General features: G+C 38.6%; 1 protein-coding gene across 7 annotated transcripts in view; it reads right to left on the bottom strand.

Annotated features, from left to right (window-relative positions):
- WAPL (WAPL cohesin release factor) overlaps positions 1–25497 on the bottom strand; it is an 89660-nt gene that overhangs the window by 13774 nt on the left and 50389 nt on the right. For 5 of the 7 annotated variants that reach the window (XM_055275482.2, XM_055275479.2, XM_055275480.1 and 2 more), the window contains exons 5-15: positions 22644–22739; positions 21384–21536; positions 20980–21116; positions 19789–19900; positions 16089–16316; positions 9707–9818; positions 8920–9017; positions 7512–7588; positions 4148–4323; positions 3708–3823; positions 2478–2642 (exon numbers count right to left, since the gene is read on the bottom strand). In XM_055275482.2, the coding sequence (XP_055131457.1) occupies positions 2478–2642; positions 3708–3823; positions 4148–4323; positions 7512–7588; positions 8920–9017; positions 9707–9818; positions 16089–16316; positions 19789–19900; positions 20980–21116; positions 21384–21536; positions 22644–22739 (1470 nt within the window). The remainder of the gene's footprint in view (positions 1–2477; positions 2643–3707; positions 3824–4147; positions 4324–7511; positions 7589–8919; positions 9018–9706; positions 9819–16088; positions 16317–19788; positions 19901–20979; positions 21117–21383; positions 21537–22643; positions 22740–25497) is intronic. The other 2 variants (XM_055275481.2, XM_063638126.1) reach the window with 1 other exon arrangement.

The following is a 25497-nucleotide window of genomic DNA, read 5'->3' as shown; positions in this document are numbered from 1 at the left end:
AGAGGCTTCTATAACACTAAGTGCAAAAGAGGAATACTGGAGTGATACTCCCAGGTCAATTAGACACCACAGGAAAATTTGAGACTATCCCTGAAACAACTCACAAACAGGGGTCTCCGAGGGTGTAGGGGTGGCTTCTGCAAATGAACCCCTATTATGTGAATAATGCAGATCTATCATCAGTGCCTTCAAACACAGCTCCTGAGGTGACTGATGGTAAGTTTTTATTCATTTCTAGGTTCCATTTGAAGAAAAGTCAATTTTTAAAAGAAAGAGACTAGAATGATAGAAAAAAATAAAACAAGAGATGGAAAAAGATAGAAAACAGGTTGGTGGTAGCTAGAAGACAGGGAGGGCAGGTAGGCTGTACAGTGAGCAGCACAAGGGAACTCTTCTATGGTGACGGTTCTATACCTCAATGTAGTGGTTGAGTACATGAATCTATACACGTAATAAAACTGAACAGAGGTACATATGTTACACACAAACATAAATGAATGCAGATGAAAATGGTGAAACTGAATAAGGTCTAAAGTGCAGTTAACAGTAATGTACTAATGTCAATTTCTTGGTTTTGCTATAGTACTACAGTTATATAAGATGTCACCATTTGAGGAAGTTAGGTAAAGAGTAAATGGGAGGGATTCTTTGTACTATTTTTGTAACTTCCTGTGAGTCTATAACTATTTTGAAATAAAAAGTTTAAAAACAAGTCTACTGTACAGAAAAAAAAAATACTTTTTTTAAACATTTTTGAGACAGGGTCTCACTCTGTTGCCCGGGCTGGAGCAAGTACTGTAATCACGGCTCACAGCAACTTCAAACTCCTGGGCGCAAGCAATCCTCTCACTTCAGCCTCCCGAGTAGCTGGTACTATGAGCATGCACCACCACACTCGACCAACTGTTTTATTTTTTGTACAGACAGGATCTCACTATGTTGCCCATGCTAGTCTCAAACTCCTGAGCTCAAACAATCCACCCACCTTGGCCTCCCCAAGTGCTGGGAATATAGGTGTGAGCTACCTTGCCTGGCCAAGAAATGCTTCATTTAGCAGAAAAACAAATGTTGTCAATGGGATCAAAGCGGTAGGTGCCAAATATTTTTAAATGTTTTTTGCATTAAATGAAATCTCTAAATGGTATCTGGAGACTAAAGTAGTCTATTACCAATTATTGTTAGTAAATTACTACTACCATTTACTATTACTGTTATTGATAAGTAATGATAATCTGTCACTAGTTTCACATTTAATTTTGTATTTTAAATAAAAAGGCTAGTCAAGACCAAGTATTCTGAGTCTAAGAAGAAAAGCCTAGGGATTAACTACCTCTTATCTATAGTCAACATTCAATCACACATAATAGAGAAGAACAAAAGAGGATAATGAAAAAATGACTTTAAATGGCTCAAAGAAATATTCTCATTCACGATTTCCCATGCTCGGCTACTTTGCCACTTTCCAGACTGGGTAAGGCAACAGGTGACAAAGGACTTCCAGTTTTCTGTGGTCCATAAGGTCAAAGTTCTGGACACAGATCAGATGAGTAAATAAATACTAGAGGACACGAAGTGGATGAGATGGGCCTGGATTCTTGACTTTTTTTTTTTTTTTTTAAATAGAGATGGGAACTCACTATGTTGCCCAGCTGGTCTTGAACTCCCGGACTCAAGTGATCCTCCCCGCCTCAGTCTCCCAAAGTGCTGAGATTACAAGTGTGAGCCACTGCACCCAATTTCATTAATAAAACAAATGTGCCTTTGTCTCTGCTTTTTGGTAACAATGCTTACGGAGTGATTATAACAATTGAAAAAAAAATCAGTAAAATAAAGTAAGAATGCATTCTAAGCAGTACACCCCTTACTGAACTACAGAGAAATTATACCACTTTTTTTTTTTTTTTTTTTTTTTTTTTTGAGACAGAGTCTTGCTCTGTTGTCCAGGCTAGAGTGCAGTGACATGCCACCTCGGCTCACTGCAACTTCCACCTCCTCAGTTCAAGCGATTCTCCTGCCTCTCAGCCTCCTGAGTAGCTGGGATTACAGGTGCATGCCACCATGCCTGGCTAATTTTTGTATTTTTAGTAGAGATGAAGTTTCACCATATTGGTCAGGCTGGTCTTGAACTCCTGACCTCAAGTGATCCACCTGCCTCAGCCTCCCAAAGTGTTAGGATTATAGGCGTAAGCCACCGCGCCCAGCCTATACCACATTTTTAATTGGTTGCAAATTCTGGTTTAAAATAAGCTTTCACCCTAGACGCCGTGAATATTTAAAAATTGGTCAGGTGTAAAACAGTCCCTTTCTACCCCAGCAGAGACATGCTTCAGGAGTTCTAACTAAAAAGGCCGGGGGAGGGGCAGAGAGGGCCAGCAGTGGATGGGCAAGAAAAGGAGGTAAAAGGTGCAACTGATAAAAGAAATTGGACAAATCCAACAAACTGCAGTTATGAATTTGTTTTTAAAGTGGTTGCTTACCTGCACTAAAGCCTGGACAGCATGAACTTGTCCAGCAATCCTTAAACTATCACCCCCTTCTCCACTACAGATGGAAGAATCAAAAGAACACGATGTTTCCATGTTGACAAGACAGTGCCGATTCCGAGCACTATACTCCACTAGATTTATCAGCAGACCTAAGCCCTTCAAAAATTTTAAAAGACACATATTATCAAAGATGAGTACTTAAAACAAATGAACACAATATACACAATTTTTATTGGCAACTAAAAAGCTGAGTATCAGTGTTCTACCATCTACAGAATGGCTAAAAACCAGTAAGTATGAAAGGCCAAAAAGAAAAAAAGAAAAAAAAAAGCAGGAAAAAAAAAAGAAAAAAGGCCAGGCACAGGGCTCATGCCTGTAATCCCACACTCTGGGAGGCCAAGGTGGGTGGATCACTTGAGGCCAGGAGCTCGAGACCAACCTGACAAACATGGGGAAACCCCATCTCTACTAAAAATACAAAAATAAGCCAGGTGTGTTGTCAGATGCCTGTAATCCCACCTATTTGGGAGGCTGAGGCAGGAGAAGTGCTTGAACCCAGGAGATGGAGGTTGCAGTGAGCCGAGATTGTGCCACTGCACTCCAGCCTGGGCAAGAGAGTGAGTGAGACTCCATCTCAAAAACAAACAAACAAAAAAAACCAAAAAAACAAAAAACAAAACAAAACAAAAAAACCACCGATTTTCCTAAAGAATCATTCCTTTAATTTTTAATTGCCACTTTCAGCTTTCGTACTTTTTATTTTTACATAGGGTCTCTCACGGCTTTCTGTGGCACAATAAGAAGTACGTTCAGCCAGACGCAGTGGCTCATACCTGTAATCCCACCACTTTGGGAGGCTGAGGCGGGCAGATCACTTGAGGCCAGGAGTTTGAGACCAGCCTGGGCAACATGGCAAAACCCCGTCTCTACTAAAAATACAAAAATTAGCCAGGCGTGGTGGCACATGCCTATAGTCCCAGCACCTGGAAGGATGAGGCAGGAGAACTGTTTGAACCAGCGAGGCGGAGGTTGCAGTGAGCCAAGATGTTGCCACTGTAGACTCCGTCTCCAAAAAAAACAAAAACAATATGTTCATAAGGAAATTCATGAAAAAAACCCACAATATATTAAAGGGTTGGTTCTTAAACCCAAACTAAGGTTAACATTTTACACACCTTATTAGATATGATACTCATTTCTGAAAAAGTCATTTCAACTTACCAGCACTCGAATATCAAATCTCTGCTCCTGAGGTAGGTACTTTGGAACCTGAAGCACACAGTTCAGCGCTGTGCCTATGAGACCGTCCTGCTCTCCTGTTTTGGTGCTGCCCCACTCTGAAATAAGAAACGGATACAGGAAAATGGTTACTGATTCTTCCTTAGAACACTAATAATTGAGATTTATTAACATGGATATTAACTTAGAATTGTACAGTCATTCCTCTATTGAAACATACTATTGATACTTCCGGGTCAAGCTGCTAGGCTTCTAAAAATATCAACTCTTAAAAGCAATTTAAACCTACATATGAGTAAGTCAAGTACATTATGACAAATAAAAAAATCACTACCCCAAGAAAAGGAGAAACAAAGAAAAATAACTTGTTTTCACATGCAATATACATCTTTCAATGAGAAAAAAATGGAAAAAAATCTTACCATTATCATTTGTTAAATTGAGCAACACCCCAATGATGGCCCTCATGCAGTCCTCCACTGCTTTGCCTACATGGTTAGTTACATTCTGGTGAGGCAGAGGCTTACTGTCAGCTAAGCATATGCTGTCCTCAGCGCGGTTGTACTGCTGAATCAGTTCTTCACAATGCTGTAATGCTCTTAAAAGGAAATCAAATATAGACTATTATAGTAAATAATAATAGGTACACAGCAAATTTCTATTTACTTGAACCTAAAGGCTATCGGATGAAATTTCACTTTATTTTGGAAAAACCTGATACCTTAAAAAATTTATTCAAGGAATGTTAAAATTAAAAACTCATGGCAGAAGCTTATATCTGTACTATCTACATTTACCACTAGTAATCTCTTTATTTCCAAATTGTCTCACATGTTATCAATCTCTCCACTGTAAGAGATGGACCACAACCCTTTCTCAAACAGGGCAAATGGTTAACAGCTAATGTTGGACACTTCTGAGGTAGTAAATGTTATTACTACATAACAAATGTGAATGTAAAGACAAGTATTAAATATTTCATAGGCATTAGAGTAGATCATTATTTTTATTATCTTCACTACCAACGTGACAGTATAAATCATTATTTTTTAATTTAAGTTCATTCAAATTGACATGTCTCCTTGACAGTTATCCAAGGGGATGAGCTACATCTAAAGATTCTCAAGATACTACCCAAAATAACAAGGAAATATAATCCCTAAATGGGTCTAGTATTTCTAAAGACACTATTTAAATCACCAAGTCCATGATTTTTAATACAAATCAAGTAAGCTCGCTCTGTCAGTTGTCTCACTCTGTCACCCAGGCTGGGGTGCAGTGGCATTATGATGGCTCGATTCTTCATGCATTATATATCACACAAAATTCTTAAAGAAACCGTATCTAATCTATGCCTAGTTGCCCTTTAAAACATACTGAGGAAATTCTGTAGAAGTTCTTAATATTTTACAACCCTTTGGTCAGGAAGGTGTTCCTCATGTCTAACCTAAAATAATTTGTTCTTCTGGTATTGAATGCTGGTCAGGATTACCATACTGTCATTGGTAACTCAACTGTTTTTAGACTGGGCTAAACTGGGGCTTTGGAGATAAAAGGAGGTTCAGCATATGTTATTTAATCTTTCTGTACGCTATCTCCAAATTGATCATGGTTTCTGCTGAAAAGCTTAAAAACCTAGAGATAAGTGCTCTTTTACAAACACTCAATTCTGACCTCTACTGCACTTCCAAGCATTTGGCCTGAATTTCCTAATCACAACAAAAGAGCATCTGTCATATCAAATACTTCCTCTTACAAGGTAGTTGTCAGAGGTTATGAAGTATACAAAAGAGGTATTTTTAAATCAGAAACAACATATACAATTTTTCTTGTTAATTTAAAAAACAAAAATCAGAAACATTTAACTTCAATAATCTTTGGTAAGGAAGGGTAAAAACATGGTAGCAAACCCAGAATGCATGCAGTAAGAGCACTAAATATAGGCGATGCACATTGGCTTATGCCTGTAATCCCAACACTTTGGGAGGTCAAGGCAGGAGAATCACTTGAGTCCACGAGTTTGAGACCAGCCGGGACAACATAGCAAGACCCTGTATCTATTTTAAAAAAAAAAAAAAAAAAAAAAAAAAAAGAGTGCTAAATATATATAAAATAGGCCAGGCACAGTGGCTCATGTCTGTAATCCCAACACTTTGGGAGGCCAAGGCGGGTGGATCACCTGAGGTCAGAAGTTTGAGACCAAGGAGTTCGAGACTAGCCTGGTCAACATGGTGAAACCCCGTCTCTGCTAAAAATACAAAAATTAGCCGGGTGTGGTGGCGCACACCTGTTGTCCCAGCTATTCAGAAGGCTGAGGCAGGAGAATCATGTGAATCCTGAAGGCAGAGGTTGCAGTAAGCCGAGATCATGCCACTGTACTCCAGCCTGGGCTCAGAAAAAAAAAAATAAATAAATAAAATAAAATAAAATAAAATAAAATAAAATAAAGAAAAATAAAATATACAAATGCAAGATAAAAAATGTACAAATCCAAGACCAAAAAAAGGAGATTTTTAAAACCTACAGATTAAGAAAATCTACTGAGACCAGAAATTTGAGACTACTGAAAATTAGAATATTGACTAAACATAAAATATTAGGCAACTATTAATGTGTGGTATGAAAATGGCATTGGGGTTATATTTTTTAAAACAGTCCTTTTCTTCTAGGCATTATGTACTTAAGTATTTATGGATGAAATAATATCTGGATCTGTTTCAAATAATACAGGAGAGGGAATGGATGAGGTTACAGATGGAAACCAGACTGGCCATGATTGATAATGTGTACGTTACAGTTTATTACATTATTTATATTTGAATTCCTCCAAACTAAGAGGTTAAAAAACAGATAAACTAGAGTAAGACTGCAATGGGCCTTTGATAAGGCTGACTTCAGTAAGAAAGTTGTACATATATCCAAAGACAACAAGGAATCAGAGATTTGAGAAATTAAAATTATTTTTTCAAAGCAGTGATTTGGAGAAAGTTAACTCCATGTGGTATTGTTCTGGATAGGCTACAGGCCAGAGAACTAGGGCAGATATCAAGAACTAGGACAGAGATATCAGGAAGAGGCTGCTCTAATAAGATAGAACCAGGACTGGAGACATACTTGGGAATTTTGCCTGCACGGAGGTGACAGCATTAGCCTAATTGTGATGAAATGTGGGAAGAAAGAAATGTGGAATGGAAGAAGCTACATACAGATATAGAAAAACAGGTCTAAATAAAGTGCAGAAGAAGAGGGCTAGAAAAGTCCATTTAAAACAAGAATGAGGAAAAATGCTTAGTATTTACTATATGCCAAGTACTGTTCCAGGCTTTGCATATTAACTAATTTAACTCATTAATATGTATCACAAATAAGATACAAAAGATACTTTAAAAATCATTTAAATTTTAAAAATTTTATATGTATTTTTAATATACACATATTTTTAAATATCTACTATGTATAGATTTCTTACGAACATACAAATTAACTCATTTTATTGTAATAAAAATCCTAGGTGGGTTAGCCACTATTATTATCCCCCTTGTAAAGAGCTTGATTTGTATATTACAAAAGTTATACAGCTGAAATTATCAAGCTGGAATCCACACCGTCATTTTGTGTCCAAAATCTGTACTCTTAAAACTTTTGTTACACAATGTGATCCGATTCACAGAACTCAACAGAGCATTTCATGGAGGAAGCTAATCCAAATTTCTTTCATTTATGGTCAATCCAAATGTTTAAAATAAGTAACAATGTTAGTTGTTAATTAATAAACAAAAAACTTACTTAGCTGATGAAACAATCAGTTGGGAATCTTTATATGCTATCAAGTAGCTTTGATTTTCGGGATTATGCACAGTTACCTAAAAGGGAAGAATATGAAATAATTGTGGCAATCCAAAACTTTCATTCATTCATATAACACCACATTCTGCCTGGTGCGTAAAAGATACAAAGATGAGGAAGAAACAGCCCTTGTTACCTAAGGGAATAATTTCACTAACTACAGGTTCCAGATGTAAAATAAGAAAGCTAATGCTTTATGAAAAAATTAAGACATCACTGTTATAATTATTCATTCATAATTAACATATTCTACACTATATATTCACTGTAACAAATTGCCAAACACACTGAATGTCAGAATAGAGCAGTCCTCAACTTACAAATAACGTGAAGTTCGTAAGTATTCATTTAGAATACATTTTTACAAAGAAATATCTGTTATCTACTGTACCCAAAGTACTCTAGAAGACACATGGAACATTACAATTTAATCTATGCCAGGAGCTTTTAATTTATACTACACCATTTTTAAAATAACCTGGTGAACAAACCTATGCACCCTGAAATTAGCTGGCAGTATAAATTCTAATCTATACAGAACTGGGTTAAGTCCTTCGTAAGAGTCAAAGAACAAAATATACTTACTGCAGTTCAACAGTATCATTCTCCAAAGCCAAATATTATGACAGGCCATGCCTATAAACAATCTGACTCAAAAGTCAAATAAACAAAATGCTAATAATAACTTAAAAATAAAACCTGATTGCATTTCACTATTGTTATCTACAAACGATGTAGTCAAGTAGAAATTCACATTAAGGAAAAAACAATAAAGATTGGAGGGGCCCAGCAAGGTGTAATGCCTGTAATCCCAACACTTTGGGAGGCTGAAGCCGGCAGACCACTTGAAACTAGGAGTTTGAGACCAGCCTGGCCAACATGGAGAAACCCTGATTCTACTAAAAATACAAAAATCAGTAGGGCATGATGGCACATGCCTATAATCCCAGCTACTCAAGAGGCTGAGGCATGAAATTGCTTGAACCCGGGAAGCAGAGGTTGCAGTGAGCTAAGATCATGTCACTGCACTCTAGCCTGGGTGACAGAGACAGACTCTGGCTCAAAAAATAATAATAAAAACAATAAAATCTTTAAAAAAGATTGGCATATATAAACAAACAAGCCTAACATCTCATTTTTAGCAATAATACAGGTACTCTTAAAATATAAAACTACTCATTTAGCTTGTTTATTAACAACTGGTTGCTCAAAAAATGTACTGCTATTTCTATCTGGATTAACAGAAGTGAACCTCTAGGGGTATATAAAATATTTGGCAGTCTGTCTCTTACATACACAATCACAATTAAGACTGAATAATTTTTGCCAAATAGTCATACATACTTACACTTTCTAAAACTCGTAAACATCTCTCTGCTCCCCATAGTGAGGCTACCAGTTTCTCTTCATCCTCATCTCTACTTAAATGATCCACACATTCTTTTACTAGGTGAAAAGAAACAAACATAAGTTAGTATTTATCATCAATACTTACCAACAGAATACTTTCAGTTAACATTAGAAGCTATCTGTACACATGCTATGAACATGCTGGAACCTCTCTGAACATTTTTTATTCTAGGTTTCATACTGTAAGATTTTGAAATGCATACTCTGTAATTATTTTGTTTCCATAATCCCCCAATATCAAAATGTTAATGGCCTCTTCTTTTTTTTTTTTTTTTTTGAGGTGGAGTTTCGCTCTTGTTGCCCAGGCTGGAGTGCAATGGCACAATCTCGGCTCACTGCAACCTCCACCTCCCACATTTAAGCAATTCTCCTGCCTCAGCCTCCCAAGTAGCTGGGATTACAAGCATGCACCACCACGCCTGTCTAGTTTTGTATTTTTAGTAGAGACGGGGTTTCTCCATGTTGGTCACGCTGGTGTCGAACTCCCGACCTCAGGTGATCCGCCCGCCTTGGCCTCCCAAAGTGCTGGGATTACAGGCATGAGCCACCACGCCCGGCCGGCCTCTTCTTTAAATGTTAGAAATTTGCTGGATGCAACTAAAAAAATAATAATAATAATAATAGACATTCCAAACTGACACAATTATTTTTTGAAGTATGTCAACGGAGTATTTTCTTCAGGCTTTAAATAATATATAAAAACATTCTAAATGTAAATATCATACCTTTATCTACAATATGATCCAGACCACCCAAAAGCCGGAGTTCTTCTTTAAACCAGTCTCCTGCTCGTTTAGAAGTAAGGGATAATAATGTCTCCATAGCTAAATGCCCAGTCTAAAAACCAGAAGCACCATTAATGAATATTAACTTTTAGCAATAACTCTAGAAATTGTTTCTCTTTACGAAAATGTACTGCATGCTACATGTAGTTTTTTAACACTACTTTTATACATAAAATTGAACTAATTTTCAATTTTACCAGAATAGTATACATTGAACAAAGTTTTTTAACCAGCTTTTCATAGAGAAAATGTGCTATTAGTCTGTCATTTGTCAGTTTAATATTATACATATATATAGGTATTCTTATTTCTACAGTATACAGGTCAAGTGTGGAACTGCTAAGTCAAAGGGTACATGTATTTTTTAACTGTAAATCAATATTGGATTAATTTACCACAATGGATTTAACAAGTAACACTCTCAGGAGGAAAGTGTGGGAGTGCCAGTTGCCTTGAATCTTCAAAAGCACAAGTTGTCACTTAACATTTTTGTCTGAGGGTACAAAATGGTAACATACTGCTTTTGTCTGTATTTTTACAATGACAGTAACCTTGAACAGTTTTTCACATATTAATTCTACCATGAGACTCCTGTTCCTTATTCTTTCCGTATTTTCCTGCAAGACTGATTGTCTTTTCTTATTATTTGGTGTATTTTGTCTATTCTGCATACAAATCCTTTGTTTACTTTAATGTTGCAGACTGACTAGTTTTAAAGGGCATACTGCAGCCTTAGCAGCTCAGATATTCATCATGTGGCCATGATGACAAAACTATACAAATAATGCTTTAGGACCACCACCAGAAGAGTACAAAAGCTAAGACCCACACTCACAACCCGAGTAAAGTTTTTATTGCTCTTTATTTCACTTTGGCTGTCGTTTTTCTTTTTAAAGCAGACAGCCACTTCCCAACAAAGAGCAATATGGTTCCTGCTGTAATAAAGAACTTCGGCATAACAAAAGAAATGCTTTAACTAGCAAAGACTGACAAGATCTGGTTTTTCTCCCTAAGTTTCTCCCCTTCAAAAGATGATAGTTTTTAAGTCCTTCAGGTCTATCTGAAAAAATGCACATAAATTGGATATTTAGAAATACAAATAACAGATATCACCAGTGAAAACCTTAGGATTGCACATTTAGAAGAGATCTAGAAGATTTTAATCTACTTCTTTCAAAAAAGTTGTTCTCGGCCAGGTGCGGTGGCTCACACCTGTAATCCCAGCACTTTGGGAGGCCGAGGTGGGCTGATCACCTGAGGTCAGGAGATCAAGACCAGCCTGGGCAAAATGGTAAAACCCCATCTCTACTAAAAATGCAAAAATTAGCTGGGCGTGGTGGTGGACACCTGTAATCCCAGCTACTCAGGAGGCTGAGGCAGGAAGAATTGCTTGAACCCAGGAGGTGGGGGTTGCAGCGAGCCAAGATTTGTGCCACTGCACTCCAACCTGGGCGACAGAGAGAGATCCCGTCTCAAAAAAGAGTTGTTCTCCAAGGTGACAAATACAAAACTAGAATCCAAAGATTCAACTGTGCCCGTTTTTCATTCTGTCCCTCAAAGAGTAATTTAGATTGGTTCGTGTGTGTTAATTCATGAGTCATACGGGCAAAGCTGAAGCCTAATGAGGTATTCTTTGTTTAGAAGAAAGGTGATGGTAATTTGATATTAATAATTAAAACTCAAGCCTTTTTAGGAAGTTTTGTTTTTGTTTCTACTGGCATAAAAAGGATTCTTTGATATTTTAGGCTATATTCAGTATACTATAAGCTAGCATTTAAAAACAGCCTACTACTATTCAAGCATTTTATTTGAAAACTGGAATAGTACTCAGAATTAAAGCACAGCCAGATCACTAATCAGAAAACAAGAGGAACAGGCCGCGAGGTGGCTCACACCTGTAATCCTAGCACTTTGGGAGGCTGAGACACAAGTATCACTTGAACCCAGGAAGCGGAGGTTGAAGTGAGCTGAGATCGTGCTACTGCACTCCAGCCAGGTTGACAGAGCCAGAGAGTTTCAAGGCAGTGGAGGGGGGGATCCCCGAGGCAGGTCCTTCAGGAGGTATTCCAGGACAAGGCATTGTTATCAAGGGAGATGAGACCTCCATGCCTGTTTTACTGCCCCTAAAACCTTCCAATGGGACAAGATGTGGAGGTGGAAGACAGTCATATTGATAATCTTGACCCTGTGTGGGCCTTGGTTAACGTGTGTGTGTCGCCTTCATTTTTAACAGAAAAAGTTTTAAAAGTTAAAAAATAATAATTTTAAAAGCAGAAAAAAGCTCACAGAATATTTTTGTAGAGCTATACAATTTGTGTTTTAAGCTAAGTGTTATTAAAAAAGAGTCAAGAGTTAAACTTGGGGAGCCAGAGTGTATGGTGTTTATCAAGTCTACAGTAGTGTGCAATCATGTCCTAGGCCTTCACATTCACTCATCACTCACTCACTGACTTACACAGAGCAACTTCCAGTCCTGCAAGCTCTACTCATGGTTAAGTGTCCATATAGGTATATCTTTTTAAATCTTTTATACCATATTTTTCCTTTACCTTTTTTATGTTTAGATGCACAAATTTTACCACCATTGTGTTCTAACTGCCTTCAGTGTTCAATACAGTAACATGCTATACAGGTTTGCACCCTAAAAGCAACAGGCTGTACCACATAGTCTAGATGTGTGGTAGGTTATAACTTCTAGGTCTGTGTAAGTACACTTTGATGTTCACCCAGCAACAAAATCACCTAACGATGCATTTTTAGATATCTGTCATGAAGCAAAGCATGACTATATTACTATTTTAAATTATCTTTTCATAGCACATCAGCAATACCAATATATTAAAGAAATTAAGCAACTAGTAACAAAACTAAAGTGTAAAGGATATTCATTGTACAAAACAACACAGTAAATCTACTGTACAATTTAAAACAAAAATATTCAAGAATAGCTAACATTAGTGGGGAAAAAGAGGAATCCTAAAACTGACAACTGTGCTCTGGCTTAATCATATGAGTAAACTATTTAATAGAGTGTAGGAAAGTTTTTATTCTGGTATTTATCATCCTAATAAATTCAACAAAACATAAGACAAATTCAATTATCAAGTTTATCATGTTATTTAACAGCATACCTGAAATGAATCTAAATGTTGAATATAGAAGACAAAAAAATAAAGTCACATTATCCAACTATGCAGGCAAATAAACATTATAGGCTCAAATTTATTCTTTTATAGCATGAAAAAATCAGTAGACACTGTAAAAATATAGAAGTAAATAAAAATTCCAAATGTTGCCGGGCGCGGTGGCTCACGCTTGTAATCCCAGCACTTTGGGAGGCCGAGGCGGGCGGATCACGAGGTCAGGAGATCGAGACCACGGTGAAACCCCGTCTCTACTAAAAAATACAAAAAATTAGCCGGGCGTGGTGGCGGGCGCCTGTAGTCCCAGCTACTCGGAGAGGCTGAGGCAGGAGAATGGCGTGAACCCGGGAGGCGAAGCTTGCAGTGAGCCGACATTGCGCCACTGCACTCCAGCCTGGGCGACAGAGCGAGACTCCGTCTCAAAAAAAAAAAAAAAAAAAAAAAAAAATTCCAAATGTTTTGGACAGGCACAGTGGCTTATGTCTGTAATCCCAGGAAGGCCGAGGAGGGCAGATCACCTGAGTTCAGCAGTTCCAGACCAGCTTAGCCAACACAGCAAAACCCCGTCTCTACTAAAAATACAAGAAAATTAGCTGGGCATGATGGCACACACCTATAATCCCAGCTATTCAAGAGGCTGACGCACTAGAATCACTTGAACCTGGGAGGTAAAGGCTGCAGTGAGCCGAGATCACACCACTGCACCCCGGCCTGGGTGACAAGGGCAAGACTTCATCTCAAAAAAACACAAACAAAAAAAAGTTTTACATGTAGCATACAGATGATATGATGACATGGAGGATCACTGATTTGCCATCTGGGCACAACACCTCTCTCCACAATCTTATAAAGTGAAAAGTACTGAATACATGTCAGTTTTGTATCTTGCTGTTTAAAGTTAAATTGCTCTCCCATTCTCCACCGTAACCAGAATCTATTACCACCTCTACCTTAATTAAAATAGAGGATAGAGCAAGAGCCTAAGTCACACCTGGCTAGCACAAAGCATCCTACAAATTTTTGTGGCAAATGCTGCGGTCTTCAGTTAAGTAGGTGTGGAGACACTGGCTTTTGTTTTTTTGTCTTTTTGTTTGTTTTTTTTTTTTTTTTGGAGACGTAGTCTTGCTCTGTTGCCCAGGATAGAGTGCAGTGGCACCAATCTCGGCTCACTGAAACCTCCACCTCGCCTCCTAGGTTCCAGGTTCAGGCGATTCTCATGCCTCAGACTTCCAAGTAGCTGGGAATACAGGCACCCACCACCACGCACAGCTAATTTTTGTATTTTTAGTAGAGACAGGGTTTCACTACATTGGCCAGACTGGTCTCGAAATCCTGGTCTCAGGTGATCCACCCACCTCGGACTCCGAAAGTGCTGGGATTATAGGCGTGAGCCAGACCGCCCAGCCTGGCTTCTGATTAATTAACATCTGTTCTGGGAAAGCCTCTAAAATTTCCAGTTTACCCATTGTTTCTTGTGTAAAATCAGGTACTTACTGTATATCCTGCCCTTACGTCAAACAACCTTGATGTACTTCAATAGCCCTACACATCCATTCTGAATTACACTTTCCATATAGCATATAAACCCTGGATGTGGGGTGTAATGGCATGGAGATCCCAAAACACAGATACGGCTTTTGTTCGTAAGTCCCTATTAAATGTTTCTTTCTAAAAAACTGGATTTATCAGACTCTTTGGCCTCTCAGCTTCCTTGGACTTTAGGGGTACGTTTGCATAGACTTGTCCATTGTGAACCAGTAGACAAAAACAAATGTTTATATAGTTTTGATGTTGGAAATGTCTGAAAACCAGGTTATTATATAATAAACACTTTTTTCCTTTTTTTTTCAAAACCACAGGCCAATTATCTTCCACTGGCCTAGAAGTGGATGGAATCACCAATATGTGAATGGAACATATTGATTCTACAAGTAAAAAGCCAGAAGAAAGCAAAACTGAACTAAAGCAAAAATGGAATAGCCATCTCATAGATGGGGCATTGTGATGAGCATTAAGAGCAGCTACTGGCCATGACTGTATTATAAGGAACACCACCTCAGGGGAGGTGAGGTGCCTAGGAATCTTCCTTGTGGTGTCTTCAGGGTTCTTCAAGTCCCATGAAGCAGTTAGACACCCTGAGGTACTCTGGGATAAACAGATGGTTGCTCACTGAAAAGGCAGTTGTGGCGGGGGTGGTGGCTCACGCCTGTAATCTCAACACTTTGAGAGGCTGAGGAAGATCGCTTGGGCTTAGGAGTTCAAAACCAGCCTGGGCAATATGGCAAAAACCCCATCTCTACTTAAAATACAAAAGTTAGCCAGATATGGTGGCATACACCTGTAGTCCCAGCTACTTGGGGGGCTGAGGTGGGAGGATCACTTGAGCCCAGGGGTTTGAGGCTGCAGTGAGCTATGACTGCACCACTGCACTCCAGCCTGGGCAACAGAGCAAGACCCTGTCTCAAAAAATAATAATTATTACTATTATTATAAAATAAAAATTAAAAAAGAAAATGGCAGATGTAAATCCTCTGATATGTTTATTCCTGAAATCCATGGAGAATAAGAATTCAAATTCCTAATAGCCTAAATGTAGTTTCTACCCTTTTTTTTTTTTTGAGACGATCTCACTCTGTCACCCAGGCTGGAGTGCAGGGGCACAACCTCGGCTCACTGTACGCTCAAACTCCCTGGGCTCAGGATATTTCTCCAACCTAAGCCTGCAGACTAGCTGGGACTACAGGTGCAGACCACCATAACTGGCTAATTTTTTTGTATTTTCTGCAGAGCTGGGGTTTCACCATGTCACCCAAGCCGGACCCAAACTCCCAGGTTCAAGCAATCCACCTGCCTTGGCCTCTCAAAATGCTGGTATTATAGGCATGAGCCACTGTGCCCGGCCCCTTTTTTTCTTACAAAATAAAGAGAAAAGGATTAGGCAAAATGCAACACAAAATGTGCAACTATTTACTGGGCAAAAAGCCTAAATGCAGATAAACTAGTTTAGGAAGTTCAGACAAGGAATGAAATTATGCTCAGATCTAAACGTAAGAAATTTGCCAAACTGTAAACCAAGGTTGGAATTAAAATAATTTGCCCACAGTCAGACAGCTACTGCAACTAACCAAAGACTTTCTGAAAGTAATTATCATCTTAGAAGGAAGGAAGAAGGAACCCACCGTTATATTTTCTAGATCAAGATGCTTGTTGTGTACAGTTTCACAGAGCCTTCGGATTTTTTCTTTAATTTTGTTCATGTCTTTTTCATTCAGTAGCTTGGCTGACGAAGCATCTTGTTCCAGTTCCAAAAGTCGAATCATTAGATCTAAGCTAGCTCTATCAAGATCCATGTTCAAACGATCTCTACTCAGTATATACATGAGGGCAGCTGTACAGAGGGACAGATTCTTCAACAGGCCAAAAAAAGAAAAGAAAAAAAAGTTCATGTAAGCAACTCCTGACATCTCAGGAAATAAGACTGTTAATGCCTTTTGTTTACAAGTTAAAATGCTGAAAACTTTTACTACTAACCATGTTGGAAACTTCAAAAATGTTTTATTCAGCGGTCCCTCTAAAAATATTCTTTTTTTTTTTTTTTTTTTTTTTTTTTTTTTTTTTGAGACGGAGTCTCACTCTGTCACCCAGGCTGGAGTGCAGTGGCGCAATCTCGGCTCACTGCAGCTTCCACCTCCCGGGTTCAAGCGATTCTCCTGCCTAAGCCTCCCGAGTAGCTGGGACTACAGGCATGTGCCACCATGCCCAGCTTATTTTTTGTATTTTTTTTTTTTTAGTAGAGACAGGGCTTCACGGTGTTAGCCAGGATGGTCTCAATCTCCTGACCTCGTGATCCGCCCACCTTGGCCTCCCAAAATGCTGGGATAACAGGTGTGAGCCACCACGCCCGGCCCCCCTCTAAAAATATTCTGAAGAAACATGTTTAAAAAATAAAATGCTGTTGCTTAAAATTTACGTTTCAATGGATCCTCCATACATGAATGCCTGATAGCTGTAAGAATATATGCTGAGTTACATATTTCTTTGGCTATACTGTGCTAAGAGTTTATAAAACATTTTTAGATATGTGTGTGTGAGTATGTATCTATATAAACCTTATTATGATATACTTCATTTTTTTCTTTTTGAGACAGGGTTTCACTTTGTCATCCAGGCTGGATTGCAATGGCACCATATCAGCTCACTGTAGCCTTGACTGTCTGGACTCAAGCAATCCTCCCCACCTCAGCCTCCCAAGTAGTTGGGACAACCGGCAGGCGCCACCATGCCCAGCTGATATTTTTGTATTTTTTGTGGATGGGGTTTCACCATGTTGCCGAGGCTGGTCCTGAACACCTGAGGTCAAGTGATCCACCCACCTTGGCCTCTCAAAATGCTAAGGTTACAGGCGTGAGCCACCACGCCCAGCCTATTCTTTATGATAGACAAGTCATATTTCAGTTTAAAATCAATAATTTAAATAATAATTTTAAATCTATATCATACCCTTAACACATTTTTTCCCTTGGAAAACACAGCTGTGTTTACATCTGTATATAAACCCAGGATGCTGAAATATACATATTTGGATTTCTTTAAAATAAACCAATCGCCAGGCATGGTGGCTCACACCTGTAATCCCAGCACTTTGGGAGGCCAAGGTGGGCAGATCACCTGAGGTAAGGTGATCGAGACCAACCCGACAACATGGTGAAACCCCATCTCTATTAAAAATACAAAAATTAGGCCGGGCGCAGTGGCTCACGTCTGTAATCCCAGCACTTTGGGAGGCTGAGGCAGGTGGATCACCTAAGGTCGGGAGTTTGAGACCAGCCTGGCCAACATGATGAAACCCCGTCTCTACTAAAAATACAAAAAAATTAGCTGGGCATGGTGACGCTTGTCTGTAATCCCAGCTACTCAGGAGGCTGAGGCAGGACAAATGGCTTGAACCTGGGAGGCGGAGGCTGCAGTGAGCCAAGATTGTGTCACTGCACTCCAGCCTGGGCGACAGAGCAAGACTGTCTCAAAATAAATAAAATAAAATACAAAAATTAGCCTGGCGTAGTGGCAGCAGCCTGTAGTCCCAGTTACTTGGGAGGGTGAGTTGTGAGGATTGCTTAAAAAAATAAAATAAAACAGTCAAGTCTGGTTGAACCAAGTAATTTTTTAAATCATTAATAAAATGTCTCAAAGTCACTCAGATCAGGTAGTTAAGTCAGCACACTCTTTTTTTTTTTTTTTTTGAGAGGGAGTCTCGCTCTGTTGCCCAGGCTGGAGTGCAGTGGCACCATCTCGGATCACTGCAACCTCTGCCTCCCAGGTTCCAGCAATTCTTGTGCCTCAGCCTCCTGAGAAGCTGGGATTACAGGCATGCACCACCACACCCGGGTAATTTTTTGTATTTTTAGTAGAGATGGGGTTTCACCATGTTGCCCAGGCTGTTCTTGAACTCCTAAGCTCAGGCAGTCTGCCCACCTCAGCCTCCCAAAGTGCTAGGATTATAGGCGTGAGCCACCGCACCTGGCCAGGACACTCTACTCATACAATCTAAATACTGAAGGTGAAATATTTTAGATAAATGTGAATATAAAAAAAGTCTTACATTTGGTATATTCCAACACTTGAGATATTCTGTACTTACACCTATTTCAATATACAGAAAACACAACCAACTAAAGATTTAAACTTTGAGCCCCCAGAAGTAGAGAAGCATCAGACCAGGTGTCTGATTAAATGTTTATACAGCAAATTATTTTTGGAAATTAGGATGCCATAGTAAAGGCCATGGGGGATCCACTGCCCTTAAAAATCATACTGTAATGTCTAAGTTCACTGTTAACTGCATAATAAAGCAAACGAATTCTCTTGTTTGTTTTTAAGAGATGAGGTCTCACTAGGTTTCCCAAAATGGATCTGAACTCCTGAGTTCAAGAGATCCTCCCTTAGTCTCCAAAGGAGCTAGGACTTACAAATGCACAGGCTGGAGTGCAGTGGCACAACCTCGGATCACTGCAACCTCCACCTCCCGGGTTCAAGCAATTCTCCTGCCTCAGCCTCCCTACTAGCTGGGATTACAGGTGCCTGCCACCACACCCGGCTGATTTTTTGTATTTTTAGTAGAGTCAGGGTTTTACCAAGTTGGCCAGGCTGATCTCAAACTCCTGACCTGAGGTGATCCGCCCACTCTGGCCTCCCAAAGTGCTGGGATTACAGGCATGAGCCACCGCGCCCGGCCCAGAAGATGCAGTATTAAATTATCACCTAATCTGTATTTAGAACATAATTTCTTTAACAAAAATATAGTAAGGCCATCTCAAAATACTACTAATGCTAATAATTAGCAATGATGGTTACTTTCTTCTAATTTTGGAAAATGTTAAACCTAATAACTTTTGCTATGTTTATTATTAAGCAAAAGCATCAAAGGCAAGGAAAATGAAGAATTTATTCCTTATCACAATGAGGCCATGTTCCAGATTCAACACTAGACAAAAACGTTTCTAAAAAATTAGGGCTGCATTTCCAAACCAGTTTTTTTCCACTCATTAGTATCAAATAATATTAAAAGATTCTTCTCAGTGCTTTCTGATTATAGAGAAAATTATACTTACAGAATTCAGTACCAATATACTACATTAGCTAAGATAACAAAATACAATTTTAATAGTATAAAATGACATATTAAGAAAAAGTGTTTTCATGAGAAAATAAATATTAAGCAAAAACTTCTGGCCGTAAGCACTAAAAATTTAGCAAATAAAATGAACTCAATCTATAATTAGGATATATTTATAGAATATTCAGTGAAGATATTTTTTGATAGCCAAATAGACTAGTAGTTTTCAACATAAGGCTTCTCAATCTCAGAAACTTAAAAAATACCTGATGGTGCTGGGAATCATCCAAGGTTTTAAAGACCATTGCTACCATCCCATGTGCTCTCAGGTGCATTCGAAAACTGGGCATGGCACATTTAGTAGCCAAGCTAATAACACTACAAGAAAATAAAGTACGTTAGGGGGGCTGGAAACAGCTAGTACATTAGTTTTTAGTTTGTGTAATACCAAAACCAGCAAATAGGAAGGGGGTAAAAGGGTCAAAGCATTGCCCATACATGATCACAATATAAAAACCACAGGCAAAACACATTATTAAAAATATACTGATGCCTGGTGCATGATTAGGTACACTGTATTTTAAAAAAATAACCTAACTGTCTTTAGTGCATTCCTTACATTACTACTACCATTAAAAGCTTTAAATCTGAGCTGCCTTTCATAATACTTGATAAAAATTATAATTATATTTGATTGGATACACTCCAAGTGACTGAAAAATTCAATTGAAATTATAGTATTCAAACAATCCATTAGGAAATACAAAAGATCATCTTTTTGAGCATTTGGGTGCAAATGTAAGCATCCAGATCACAATATGCTTAAATAAATCTAATTTATTACTTGAACATCAGAGGTAAAAAGAACTTAAAAGATTTTTTAATTATTTATTTCTTTCTGGTAATTTTTTCTTTCTTGTTTTTGGAGACAGGGCCTCACCTCACTCTATCATCCAGGCTGGAGTGCAGTGGCATGATCACGGGCTCAAGCCATCCTGCCACCTCAGCCTCCCAAGTAGCTGGAACTACAGGCATATGCCACCATGACTCGTTAATTTTTTATTTTTTGTAGACATGGGGTCTCACTATGTTGCCCAAAGTGGTCTCGAACTCTTGGACACACATGATCCTCCCAACTTGGCTTCCCAAAATGCTGGGATTATAGGTATGAGCCACCATACAGGGCAAAAAGATGCTTTAGCATAATTTTTTTTTTTTAAGCACTTGAAAACTGAAGCCTATGCTATACTAAAAAGGCTCTCATCATCCAGCTTTCCCTCTTATCATGTAGAATCAAATTATTTATAAAGAAATGGATAGCATTTTAACATATCACTGACTATACATACTACCCCATCATAACAAAATAAAAAATGTTTGGCTTTTTGGACAACACCTAGTTGAAAAAATTTAATACAGCATGCACATAATTGTAAAATACAAAAATAAGATCTTACCTAAGGCAACGTGTGTTTAGAGGCTGAGTGCTCTTTAAGCCACTTAACAAGTACTCAATGTCATCAGTGAACTCTTGATTTTCACCAAATTCTACGACATCGTTGAAGTGCTTCACGTGCTGAACAACAGTATATAACTGCCAAGAAAAAAAAAGTTCACCCCTTTTTAACTAGGAACTAGCATATTTAAATCTATGGGCTCACTGTACTTTACATAAGTACATAAAATAGTTCGTTAGATGGCAACAAAAATATTTTTAGAACAATGATGATGGTAGGACAAAAGAAGTTTGTGGTTCAAAACTGAGTATCAGTATACTGATATTTGTTGAAGATATTAAAAGGCTAAATGTTACATACAAAAATCTATCAACATGCAGTAAACACTGTATACGGCTGCTTACTTCTTTGTCTTCTCGTCTGCATTTCAGTGCAGTAACTATATCTTGGTAGGGCTGAGTAGGTATTGTCACAGTTTTTATCACTTTGGATGGTGGTGCAGGAGCCTTAAAAACTCCATCATCTTTTTGATTTGGTTCCTTTGAAGACAGCCTCACCTATTAATAAAGGTATTAAATTAGTTGTTCTAAATAAATATATAAAAATAGGAACATCTCATCTATCTGGCAAATTCAGCTTCAAAAAAAAGTAAATAAAGCTCTTTAAAAAGCAGGGAGCAGGGAGGCCTCTCAAAGGTCTTTAGAAATACTTTGAATTCCATGCACTAACAGGTAAGACATATGTATGTCTGCACACAGAAGAACCACTCAAGGATTCCTTCTAGTCTTTTTTAAACTTTTTATTTCACACAATTTGTCATTTGTCTCTAGTACTATTAGAAAGACTAAAGAACCACAACTGCATGCAAAAAATAGCTTTCATAAGCAGAAAGGGACAGGACAGAAAAACTAGACAGAGTCAAAAGAATTTTAATAGCACAAGAGTGTGAAGTAGTTTAGGGTAGAAATAAATAGCTGTAACAGGAGCATGCTATATTACTACTAATATACAAAATGATTTCTTTATAATATCAAAAGGAGTCTAATCAGTTTAAGAAGACAGGGAACTGTACATTATACTTTAGAAGGACTTCTATCCCCAAATTTCTTATTGTTATAAAGAACTAATTTACTTGATAACTCCAGATAACTGAAGCTTTACTGTTAACCTAGAAATTATGTATGATATTACCAGTCATTCTGGAGAAAATAAGTTGCTAAGAATCTTTTTCCTAATGTTTTGGATTGAAAAGTATTACTAGAATACAGGAAGAGATTTGCCTCTGAAAAGCAAATTAAGCACTGAAAGCCACTTAGAAATATATATAGGATGTAATATACAGTACAGCTCTTATACAAACATCAAATATGGATAATCTTGCTCTTAAACACTAAATACTATAAATTCCATGAAATGTGGGTCATGAGTAACAAGAGCCTTATTTTTATGGCTTTCCTTGTTTAATCTAGCAGCACTAGAATTTCTGCTATCTTACTGACAATCCTGTTTTCCAATGAATTAAACTGAAACTACTAAGTTTCAGTAAAGAAAGCCAAAATAAACTGTTAAATAGAAAAGTCAAAGATTTACGAAGTATGAATACAGTAACTGCTTAATTTATAGCTTATTAAAAAACACAAAATAAATAAGTACAGTTCACTTACTGTGACACTCTGAGGTTTTACTACTGGTGGCCCAGGCAGTTCTTCTGAATCTGGATGATTCCAATGTCTGGCATTATATACAGCTTTTGTGGGTGACTAGAGAAATGAGAGAAAGATCAACCGCTGCCATCCTTACAAAAGACTCTCAACTAAAAATCATAAAGAATAATTTATATGCATAAACGTGTCCTAGAAACAGCAGGATGGATACTATCTGGGAATAGTCCCACCATAATTCCCATTCTCATGTCTATGGCAAATATAATCACTGTAGTACTAGGTCACAAAATCAGTAATTAGTGCTCTGTGCAACTATGACTAACCAAGAAAAGATGGCACTTGAAAGTAAACCTAGGCCAGACGCGGTGGCTCACGCCTGTAATCCCAGCACTTTGGGAGGCCAAGGAAGGTGGATCACTTGAGGTCAGGAGTTTGAGACGAGCCTAGCCAACATAGTGAAACCCCGTCTCTACTAAAAATAAAAAAAATTAGCTGGGCATGGTGGCAGGCATCTGTAATCCCAGCTACTTGGGAGGCTGAGGCAGGAGAATCACCTGAACCCGGAGGCAGAGGTTGCAATGAGCTGAGACTGCACCACTGCACTCCAGCCTGGGTGACAGAGTGAGACTCCGTCTCAAAAAAAAAAAAAAAGGTAAACCTCTTGCTAGGCTTACTAAGTAATCAACACATTTAACTCAACATGGGCTGGGCATGATGGCTCATGCCTGCAATCTCAGCACTTTGGGAGAGTGAGGAAGGAGGATCACTTGAGCCCAGGAGTTCAAGACCAACCTGGGTGAGCCCAGGAGTTCAAGACCAACCTGGGTGACAAAGCAAGACTCCGTCTCAAAAAAATTTAAAAAACAGTAATGATGATAATAATAATAGTTCGACGTGTTCTTCGGCAAAACTTTATTCTTCCTACTACCAATTCATGCCTCACAATCTTCCAACAACGGGAATCCAGCAGTTTATGACAGATAATGCGCTCGTTTAAAGCAAACCACTGCAGCCAGATGTGTGCCACTACTCAAGAGTTCTCAAATTTTATCGAGGTAAATATAACACATATACCACATATTCCAAGACACAGTACGATCCAAAAAAGTACCATGTAATAACATACGTGATTTCTGCAGCAAAATGTCACACTAAGCAGGACAAAGATGTAAAGTCCCTCACATCAATTGAGATTATTGTGCTGCCCTATCAATTTACTTAAACTTATAGGGGGGATTTTCAGTTTTAACACTGAATTTCAGAATTGAGAATAAATGACAGTAAACCTACCAAATCAAATCAAGAACAAAACCCTCACTTTCAAGAGAAAACTGCGTAATTACAAAGACAAGATAGAAAGGTAACACCTCATTCTCTCTATCCTCTACGAAAGTGACATTAAATTATGTTTTGAACTTCAAATGAATGGTTTGGTCAAATTAGAGATTTTCTCTCATGAAACAAATCTTATTTTCAGTACAACAAAAATAAGATAAGTGGAAAATCATACTTCAAGACTGTCAAAAAATCTACATTAAAAAACTTAACTACATCCCCTTACTAGCTGCACTGAAGCAACATAATTAGCATTAAGCATTAGTGTGAACTAATGGTTAGCTTTTTATATATTATCTTTAATAAAGTAGAAAAACTCTCATTTGTATTGTGTATACAAACCCATCATTCATAAATGCCAGGTGTGCATAACATGGTGATGCATTAGCAAGCTGAAACAATTTATGCACTCATGCAATGACTTGATCTGGCTTCCTGAGACACAACACATAACGTGGACCGAACATAAATTTTAAAACCTACCTCTCTATTCCTTCCATTCTTTTCAAAGACCAGCTATATAACTTGTGTGTCTGCTAGTTATGGATCCCTAATTTGAACTACCTTTAGTACCTCAAGCATACTCCGAGCCCAGGCTTTGCTAACAACAGCCTTTTGGCAAGAATGAGTGCCTCAAAGCTCAAGCATTTTACTTCTTTTTAAAAAGCACTGACTGGGCTAGGCACAGTGGCTCATGCCGGTAATTACAGCACGCCTCTAGGCCGAGGCAGGAAGATCACTTGAAGCCAGGAGTTCAACAACAGCCTGGGCAAGAAAGCAAGACCCTGTCTCTACAAAAAATAAAATTAAAGAAATTAAAGAAGCAAAAAGAGAAATTACTTTTTAAAAAGCACTGACTAGGCCAGGGGCGGTGGCTCACGCCTGTAATCCCAGCATTTTGGGAGACCGAGGCAGGCGGATCACGAGGTCAGGAGATCGAGACCATCCTGGCTAACACGGTGAAACCCCGTCTCTACTAAAAATACAAAAAATTAGCCAGGCACGGTGGTGGACGCCTGTAGTCCTAGCTACTCAGGAGGCTGATGCAGAAGAACAGCGTGAACCCGGGAGGCAGAGCTTGCACTGGGCCGAGTTCGTGCCACTGCACTCCAGCCTGGGCGACAGAGTGAGACTCCGTCTCAAAAAAAAAAAAAAAAGCACTGACTACAAGTAATAATCTAGTTACCTAGTTCCACAGCTAACAAAATACTAGGGTGGCTCACAGTTTTAAATTAAAACACTGTAAGAGTGCCTGAAAGAGTATGTGCTGTCGGGTGCGGTGGTTCACGCCTGTAATCCCAGCATTTTGGGAGGCCAACGCAGGCGGATCAACTGAGGTCAGGAGTTTGAAACCAGCCTGGCCAACAGGATGAAACCCTGTCTCTACTAAAAATACAAAAATTAGCCGGGCGTGGTGGTGAGTACCTGTAGTACCAGATACTCAGGAGGCTGAGGCAGGAGAATCAGTTGAATCCGGGAGGTGGAGGTTGCAGTGAGCTGAGATTGTGCCACTGCACTC

This window comes from Symphalangus syndactylus, chromosome 4 (genome assembly GCF_028878055.3).
Source record: "Symphalangus syndactylus isolate Jambi chromosome 4, NHGRI_mSymSyn1-v2.1_pri, whole genome shotgun sequence".
NCBI classification, from domain to species: domain Eukaryota; kingdom Metazoa; phylum Chordata; class Mammalia; order Primates; family Hylobatidae; genus Symphalangus; species Symphalangus syndactylus.
Note: the sequence above shows the minus strand (reverse complement) of the source record. Positions and strands in the feature narration are given on the sequence as shown.